Genomic DNA, 9704 nt, shown 5'->3' with positions numbered 1-9704 from the left:
CTTCCCTATCAAATTTCAAATACCCAAATACAAATAAATTCAATATATCAGATAACAAAGTGAGATACTATAACAATATGAGATAACCAAGGGACAGCAAAGGAGATGAGAGACAACATAGTACATTAAGGACAACAATTATTCATTATATGGCTTTTGTTTCAATATCCGGGAGGTCCTTTTTAAGCTAACTTTTTAGAAAAGAATTTACAAATTCACATTTACTCTTACACATCAGAATTCATGAATATACAAAATACTTTATTGTGCTGAACTCTACTATGACAAAACACAGCATCACTAACCAAAAAATGGTTGAAGAAGATGGTGTTTCCAATATTTATGAAATATTATGCAGCCATGGAGGGGGGAAACAAACATTAAGTTGTAAAGAACATTCTGATGTGAATTAAAATATGAAAACTCAGCAGAAATTCAGCCTACTCCTAAAGAAATGTGTTTTCAAATTTTATTAAATTTAAATAGTGGTAATCCAAGCAAAGAACAAATACAATATGGCTCTTCAACAAATCAGACAGCATGTAAAAACACTTTTGTACGCCACAGTTTGATCAAGGCCCTTTTCATTTCACTGTTTCTCAGGCTGTAGATAAGGGGGTTCAGCAGAGGCGTGAGCAGTGAGTAAGCCAATGACATCAGTTTCTTGGTGTCTGGTGAATAGCTGGATTTGGGTTGTAGATAAGTCATGCTGGCTGTGCCATAGAAGAGAGTGACAGAGGTGAGATGGGACGCACAGGTGGAAAAGGCCTTTTGCCTCCCAGTGGTCGATGGCATCTTCAAGATGGCAAAGAGGATTCGAATGTAGGACAAAAGTATCAGCAGGAAGGGGACCATAACAATCAAAATGGTGCCTGTGAAGGCATAAATTTCGAACAAGAAGATGTCTGCACATACCAACTCCAGCACTGCTGGGGTTTCACAAGAAATGTGATTAATTTCATTGGACCCACAAAAGGAAAAACTAAATACCCAAGTGGTCTGTATAGTCGCCACAGTGAGCCCAGACACCCATGAAAACATCACTAACTTCACAAAAACTCTGGTGTCCATCATCACTGGATAAGTCAGAGGATGGCAGATTGCAGCATACCGGTCAGCAGCCATTGCTCCCAAGAGGAAACATTCAGTCCCACCAAAAAGGAGAATGCAATACATCTGCACAAAACAGCCCCCAAAAGAGATGGTCGCTTTCTCACTGGACAAGATCACCAGCATTTCAGGCATGACAGCTGCGCTGAAACCCAGTTCCACTGTGGATAAGTTCTGCAGGAACAGGTACATGGGTATGTGGAGGCTCTGGTCCAGGAAGATGACCGCTATTATGATGGCATTTCCCATCAAGGTCACCAGGTAGATCACCAAGAAAGCTCCAAACATCTGCTCTTGGAGTTCAGGAAAGTTGGAAAAGCCCAACAGGATGAATTCAACCACGGAGCTTTCATTTTGCTTTCTCATCTGAGTAGCAGGACCCTCTCTTGTTCTGAGGGACAAAGTATAAGAAAGAATTAAATTGTTACAGAAGGTAAAAGCTCCCATCTGCCTTTACCCCAGAACTCCTGGCAGAGTGTGAATGAAAAAATCCCATCCTGGAAAAACTTCACAGGGCAATTTTAGAAAATAGCTAACTATTTTGAGTCTTGAATCATCCAAGTATAAAAGGAGATACAGAGACTCTTGGCTTCAAAATCTGGTCCAAGGAATAAAACATACTGTCATATTTCTATTGTAAATTAAACACTACATAATTTTTTTAAAAAAAGAAAGGAAGAAACATAAGCCAGTCACTGTAGTCCTATTTACTTAGGAGGCTGAGATCTTAGAGTCACAAGGCAAAGGCAGCTAGCAGGAATGTCTGTGACAATCTTATCTCCAATGAACTGCCAAAAAAATAGAAGTGGAGGGACCAGGAGTTTGTCCTAGTGGTAGAGTGCTTGCCTAGCATGCACAAAGACCCAGGTTCAATTCCACATACGTAGAAAAAAGCTGGAAGTGGTGCTAAGGCTCAAGTGGTAGAGCTCTAGCCTTGAGAAAGTCCAAGGACAGCGCTCAAGCCCTGAGCTCAAGCCCAGAACTGGCAAAAAAAAAAAAAAAGAAAACCCAGAAGTGGGAGCTGTAGTTCAAGTGGTAGAACTCTAGCCTTGAACAACAAAAAAGTACCAGGCTCTGAGTTTAAGCCCCAGAACCAAAACAGAAAGAAAGAAAGAAAGAAAGAAAGAAAGAAAGAAAGAAAGAAAGAAAGAAAGAAAGAAAGAAAGAAAGAAAGAAAGAAAGAAAGAAAGAAAGAAAGAAAGAAAGAAAAGGAAGGAGAGAAAGAGAAAAGAAGGAGAGAAAGAGAGAAAGAAAGAGAGAAAGAACTTCAAGTAAACATAAATATTTTATAACTCTGATTATCTTGCCATAACCTTGTGACATGTATCATTTATTTTACTCTAATCTAGGTAAATATGAAAGACCATAAATAATGTTAAAAGAGCCAGGCACCATCCCTCGTGCCTATAATCATACCTATTCAGGAGGTAGAGATCTGAGGATCATGGTTCAAAGCCAGGCAAGAAGAAAAGTCCATGGTATTTTTATTCCCAATTTACTAGCAAAAAGCCAGAAATAGATCTCTAATTCAAGGAATAGAACCTCAATAGAATAGAAAGAGAACCTGAGCGGGGGAAAAGCCATGCAAGTGCATGAGGCCCTGAGTTCAAGTGCCACTACTGTTAAAAATATATAAAATGAAAGTCAAAATAGTAGATAGTTACAAACATTACTCAAAAAATAAGAAAAATAATACCAAATCTTTATATGGCAAATTTTATAAATAATCACTTGAAATATTTAGTATATTCAAAATTTGTACAATTATATGTGACAGCTATTATATCTCTCATCTCTTTTGCTGTCCCTTGGTTATCTCATATTGTTATAGTATTTTACCCTGTTATCTGATATATTGTATATATGTTTATTGGTTGTTTGAAATAGGATGGGGAAGGGGAGAAAACAAGATGAGAGGCAGGGAAGGGGGGGGGAAATGGGGACCAAACATGAGAAAGGGTATCAAGGTATGTGAAGTAATGCACCTTCCATATCTGGTGAATCTATTAGTTATAATAAAAATATATGAAAAGATATATCTAATATACAGATATACACAAAGGTCCTTGTATTCTAGATGCAGTTATTTTGTGTGAAATCTATACATTATGTAGACTGATCTATCATTGATTTCTGGCTAGACAGGACCTGGCCAATTCTATTGTGATGGCACTCAATGCGAATGTTTTAGAGCTAACTCTCCAAGAAGCATCTGTTACCCATTCTTTTTTTTAATTGTCTGGATAATGTATAGAGGAATTACAGTTACATTTGTCAGGTAGTGGGTGCATTACTTCTCACACATTGATATCCCTTCTCTGGTTTTTTTCCCCTTTTTCTCCTCAACCCCTCCCAATCATCTCGTTTTTCCCCCTTCCCTTCCCTATTTCAAATAAACAGACATATATACAATACACCAGGTAACAAAGTCAGATACAGTAACCACATGAGATTACCCATAAGGGGGAAAAAGAGAAAAGAAATAATATAGTATATTAAGAACAGTCACAACCAGGAGAGAGAGGAGGGAGGAGAAGGGGGACAAAAACATGAGAAGGGGTATCAAGGTTCGAGAAGTAATGCACCCACTACCTGCATATATCCATATACAAAAATCTATCTCCCCATTAGAGCATGTCCCCTGAACCGAAAAAACTTGTGTTTCTAGTAAAGTTATAAAATGTACAAGCTCACTTAAAAAAAAAGAAAAATGACTATAAGTGTGTAAGAAAGAGCTATGGCAGTAGTTTAGATGCTAGATCACTTGTCTAGCAAATGCAAGGCCAGGAGTTTAAGCCCTAGAACCAAAAAAAAATGTGATGAAAAAGTAAAAGCATGTAATGGAAAATGGAACCTCTGACAGCTCAACAGAATAACTGTTGCTGACAACAGCTGTTTCCAGTTTGAAATAGATAATAGATATTTGAAATGTTCCTGACACAAAAACATGATAAACGTCTCAAGTGACAGAGATGTCAATTGCCTTCTCTACCATCACATGTTATTTATAAGTACTGGTATCATTCTGGATCTCATAGATATGTACAGTTATTCTATTTTTATTGTAATTAATAGAAGGGTTACATTATATTCACCAGATAGAAGGTGCATTCCTTAACAATCATTGCTACCCCTTCTCATGTTTCTGTCCCCATTTCCCTCCCCTCCCCCTTCCCCTCATCTCGTTTTCCCCATCCTATCTCAAATAAACAAATAAACATATATACAGTATATCAGATAACAAGGTAAGGTACTGTAACAATATGAGATAACCAAGGGACAACAAAAGAGATGAGAAATAACATAGTACATTCAGAACAACCGTCACACCTTATATGGCTCTTGTTTCTAAGATATGTACAGTTATTCTAAGACAATAAAAAATACTTAAAAATAAGGAACTGCAACCTTACCAACAAGAAACTCCTAGTATGTATGATTTTTTAAAATTTGACCATAATGCTCCCTCCTTTATCAATAAGACCCAATGCTTTCATAGCTCTCTGACAAGTATGACAGAAACACAGCTCCGTTTCCAAAGTGTCAACCTGTCAATAGAAAAAAGGGAAAGCATTGGACTTACTGACCAACTTCACTGAGGGCAAATTGTCAGAATTTGATGATTGGTGCATACAAAGTATTTATGACTGAAATTATGGTCTCACTTTTTTCTCTGAAAAGAAATGAAAAACTAATTGATATGACAAACATAGCTCAAACGACTGGTGAGTCAAGTGATTCAGCAATGTCAGCCATCCTGAGCCCGGGGGCAGCTCTCCCATGGCATCTCCAGCCATTCACAAGGAAAACCCACTCGTGGGCACACAGCCAAGACTGCCCTGTCTTACCTATGGGCTCTGAGTCTGTAATGGTCATGCCATTTTATCAGCACTTTAACCCACTCAAAAGAGACCTATTCATAAATATGATTCAGGCACCAATTCTATAATTATATGACATTGAATCGTGTGCCCTAGAGATTTCTTCCCGGAAGAGCTTGAAATAACTAGCATAGTCCTTCTTGTACTTTGCGGACAACCTTAAGAAGCTTGGCCCCTTGGGTGAGAAAGCTCAAGAGATCAAGCTTGACGCACCCTACCTTTGTATATCTATTCATACGTTCTCTTACACAGGAGACCATTTTGATCATGACATCTCCCAGTAGGAGGTAAAAGCAGAGGCTGGATGAATGTTGTAAGCAGGACAGAAGAAAGTAGGGAAGGCTTAAACCATGCCAGGGACCTGAAGGCAGAGGATTTGAAGGGACAAAATTCAGTTTGTGCAATGCTGGGAAACAGGTTGAAGCAGGGATATGAGAGTGTCTGCACAGAACACACATACACACACACACACACACACACACACACACACACACACACACACACACACACCAGAACTTTGATAGTTTTCACAAGATCAACAGAGTCGCTGATTATTTTGAGAGAGAAAAAATAATCATAGGTAGTATTGATTTCATAATAGAGCTCCTCTCATGAAATCAAAAGATGCAACTGGCTCATATTGATGTTGAACACGTCACTGAATTCTGCTTCACCTGTTTCTCTGTAATATATATAGTCATTAACTCCATAGAGTATATCTGAGAACCCAGGCCTTTGAGTTCAACCTAAAGTAGTTAAAGAATAGAGACTCTGTCTTGGGAGAAAACAGGATTGGATGAACTTACTGATTTAGCTCTATTTAGAATTCAGACATGTGCCTAGATCAAAGCTCTCTTTTTTACTTGTCCCCCTCTGATTTCTAGGAGTAGATGCTCTGTCAAGAAAACTCGCCCCTAGAGAGTGAAGAAAAGAGTGACATTGTCCAAAAAGAAACGTAATTCTGTCAGGCACCAGTAGCTCACACCTGTAATCCTAGCTACTCAGGAGGCTGAGATCTGAAGATCTTGGTTTAAAGTCAGCCCAAACGTGAAAGTCTATGAGAAAATCTTATTTCCAATTAACCACCAGAAAACCATCACTGTGGCTCAAGTGGTAGAGCACTAGTTTTGAGCTGAAGAGCTCAGGGACAGTGCCCAGGCCCAGACTTCAAGCCCCATGACTGACCAAAAAAAAAAAAAGAAAGAAATATAATCATTACCTGATATATAACTAACTCCTCTGTACATCACCTTTATAGTGGCAATTGAAAATTTTTAAAATAACCACTCGCCCACATGCCCTAACCAGCATTTGTTATTGTTTGTGTTCTTACTGCCTACTATTCTGACTGGGGTGAGACAGAATCTCAGGGTCATTTTGATTTGCATTCCCTTTATGGCAAAAGATGTTGGACATTTCTTCATATCATTTTTAACGTTTGTACTTCTTTAAAGAACTATATGTTCAATTCATTTCTTCATTCATTAATTACTGTATTTGTTCTTTTGGTGTAAGTTTTTTGAGCTCTTTGTATACTCTGGATATTAATTGTTTATCCAATAAGTACTTTAAAATATGTTCTGTATTCTGTAAGCTAGCACTTCTGGTAATTGTCTCCTTTGCTGTGCAGAAACTATTTCATTTGATTCAATTGGATTAGAACTTATGGCTCATATTTCCTGGGCAAATGGAATCCTGTCTAGAAAATTATTGTCTGTGCCTGCATCATCAAGTATTTTCCCTATATTTTCCCATAGTACTTTCAAAGTTTTAGATAGTACATTACATCTCTAATCCATTTTGAATCAATTTTCTACAAGGTAACCAGTAGTTTACTTTCAATCCTCTACATGTGGGGGTTCAGTTTTCCCAGCACCATTTTTTTTTTGTCAGTCGTGGGACTTGAACTCTGGACCTGGGCATTGCCCCTGAGCTCTTCAGCTCAAGGCTACCACTCTACCCTTTGAACCACAGCGCCACTTCTGGTTGTCTGGTGGTTAATTGGAGATAAGAGTCTCGCAGACTTTATTACTTGGATTGGCTTTGAACTGAGGTCCTCAGATCTCAGCCTCCTGAGCAGCAAGGATTATAGGCATAAGCCACCACACCCGGCTTCCCAGCACCATATTTGAAGACACTCTTTTTTTTTTTTGTCTATGTGTGTGGTACCAAGGAATTGAACCCGGGTCTTTGTGGCTGCTAGGCAAGCACTCTACCACTAGGCCAAACTCCCGGCCCCAAATGAGTATTATACATGATTTTTCGGGGGGGTTTTGTTGTTTTTTTGCCAGTCCTGGGCTTGAGCTCAGGGCCTTTGAAGACACTCTTTTATCTCATGTATACTTTGAGCTACTTTGTCAAAAATCAAATGGCTCTATCCATGTAGTTTCATTTCCAGATCTTATATGTCAGTACCTTGCTGGTTTTGTTACTATATTTCTGTAGTATAATTTAAAAACCAGTATTGTGATACCTCTTGTACTCCTATATATCCAAGGCTGACCTCCAATTAAAATCCTCCTGCCTCAGCCTTGTGAATCCTGGGTGGTATTTATCACCATTCCTACCTAGGTTTTTGTAACTTTGGCTACATATTACAATTTTGCACTATACCATACCATAATGACTCATTGTACATATTCAATTAATAAGTTAATATTTATATTAATTTATAATTTCATTCTCCACAAAATTTCTATTTATATAAACAGAGTTAAAAAGTCTAATTCTAGGGCCAGGAGTTTGGCCTAGTGGTTAAAGTGCTTGCCTAGCATGCATGAAGACCCGGGATCGATTCCTTGGTACCACATACATAGAAAAAAGCCGGAAGTGGTGCTGAGGCTCAAGTGGTAGAGCTCTAGCCTTGAGAAAGTCCAAGGACAGTGCTCAGGCCCTGAGCTCAAGCCCAGGACTGGAAAAAAAACAAAGTCTAATTCTAACATGAATTGTGGGATTTTTTTAACTTATCTACTGAACTGGCAGACTTCATTAAGTAACAGTTATTTCCATCTGGTAGAGCCTTGATCTGTCACTCCCAATGTCTCCTTTGCTCTCCCAAGTTAAAGCATCTACACTGTGGCATTTTTTTTTGTGGCAGAGTTTCAGTATGCAAGGCTGAGATCCTTCCTGTAAGGATAGACTTGCTGCAGTTGCTAAAATGTGGTTATTTGACTACTGATAGCTCCTTCATCACGAGCCTTGGCCTTTCAAAGGAGGTGTCACTGTCTTCTCGGAAAAGACCAAGCATTTCTGACCCAAGTACAGTGTCCCTAATAGACATTGCAGAAGTCCTTGTTGGGCTGGAGGAAGACTCTTCCAGGCCTGCTTGGTCCTCATAGTACTGATCCAGTCCTTTTAGTGCATCTCAGTGCTGACTTTACTAGAGACCCCAGCTAGCACAGATGGAACTCAAGACAGTCAGTGGAAACAGGCCTATAAGAAGACTAGCCACATAAATTCCTCACTGGAAATAGGGTGCAAACATATCTACTTGTAACAATATCAAGACAAATTCAGTCTTTCCTTATAATCTGTATGAAACTATGAAGTACTGTTAGCTTGGGATCCCTAAAATAAATATGTTTTTTGAAGTCTGATAAAAACATTTTTTCTGCAGGGGGGGGCGAAGGGGAGGAATCTTATCTATCTGCCAGTTCTAGCTTTGAAGTTCTAGCTTTAGGGAAGGCTCAATAAGCCTTTCAGTCTCTCCAAAATCATCAAAACATTTTGAAAAGTGATTCTTCAACAGATACTAGAATGCAATAAGTATGAAATTATTTAACCCATTAAGACCTTGAAATCATCATATATAAGAACATGTAATCACAGGTATTTATTGACTCATCATCTTGACAATATTCTAGTAATGACATGTCTTTAACAGAGAAAAAGATGAATACACTTCTGTCATGTGTTGTAGAAACATATATGTATATATATGTTTCCTTAAAAAATAATTGCAAAAAATAGGAATAAGAGGTACATTCCTTAAAATAATTGAAGCCATATATGGAAAACCTATAGCTAGCATTATACTAAATGGTAAAGGCTAGAACCATTTACCTTAAAATCAGAAACTAGATAGGGATGCCCACTCTCTCCACTTCTCTTCAATATAGTGCTAGAACCCTTAGCCAGAGCAATAAGGCAAAAAAGGACATCAAAGGAATCCACATAGGGAAAGAAGAAATTAAACTATCCCTATTCACAGGTGACATGACCCTCTACTTGAGTGACCCAATAAACTCCACTCCCAAACTCCTAGAATTAATAAACTACTTTAGCAAAGTGTCAGGATAAAAAATTAACCTTCAGGGCCCCGAGTTTGGCCTAGTGGTTAAAGTGCTTGCCTAGCGTGCACAAAGACCCGGGTTCGATTCCTTGGTACCACATACATAGAAAAAAGCCGGAAGTGGTGCTGAGGCTCAAGTGGTAGAGCTCTAGCCTTGAGAAAGTCCAAGGACAGCGCTCAGGCCCTGAGCTCAAGCCCAGGACTGGCAAAAAAAAAAAGAAAAAAAATTAACCTTCAGAAGTCAGTAGCCTCCTTGTACACCAACAATATACAAACAGAAGGCCAAATCAAGAAAATGAACCCATTCGCAATTGCCCCCAAAAGAATAAAATACTTAGGAATAAACTTAACCAAAGATGTAAAGGAATTATTTAATGAAAACTATAAAAGCCTAATGAAAGAAATTAAAGAGGACACTAGGA

General features: G+C 38.5%; 1 protein-coding gene across 2 annotated transcripts; it reads right to left on the bottom strand.

The window, feature by feature from the left end:
- Positions 1 to 531: 531 nt before the first annotated feature.
- LOC150053217 (olfactory receptor 10A3-like) lies at positions 532 to 1476 on the bottom strand. Of its 2 annotated transcripts, XM_090348966.1 has the most exons (2): positions 1386 to 1476; positions 532 to 1247 (listed from the first exon to the last, which is right to left on the bottom strand). In XM_090348966.1, exons 1-2 carry the CDS (start codon positions 1474 to 1476, stop codon positions 532 to 534), a joined length of 807 nt encoding a protein of 268 aa, XP_090205092.1. The 2 variants fall into 2 exon arrangements, with proteins under 2 accessions (XP_090205092.1, XP_090205091.1); XM_090348965.1 differs by having other exon boundaries at positions 532 to 1476.
- Positions 1477 to 9704: the final 8228 nt, after the last annotated feature.

Source organism: Megascapheus bottae, chromosome 16 (assembly GCF_031878675.1).
Source record: "Megascapheus bottae isolate mThoBot1 chromosome 16, mThoBot2.hap1, whole genome shotgun sequence".
In the NCBI taxonomy this organism is placed as follows: domain Eukaryota; kingdom Metazoa; phylum Chordata; class Mammalia; order Rodentia; family Geomyidae; genus Megascapheus; species Megascapheus bottae.
The sequence above is the reverse complement of the archived record's forward strand: the minus strand, read 5'-3'. Positions and strand labels throughout refer to the sequence as shown.

Bases quoted from the DNA above. Each gene is read 5' to 3' on its own strand.
- LOC150053217 (XM_090348965.1), bottom strand. From the start codon at position 1,476: ATGAGAAAGCAAAATGAAAGCTCCGTGGTTGAATTCATCCTGTTGGGC.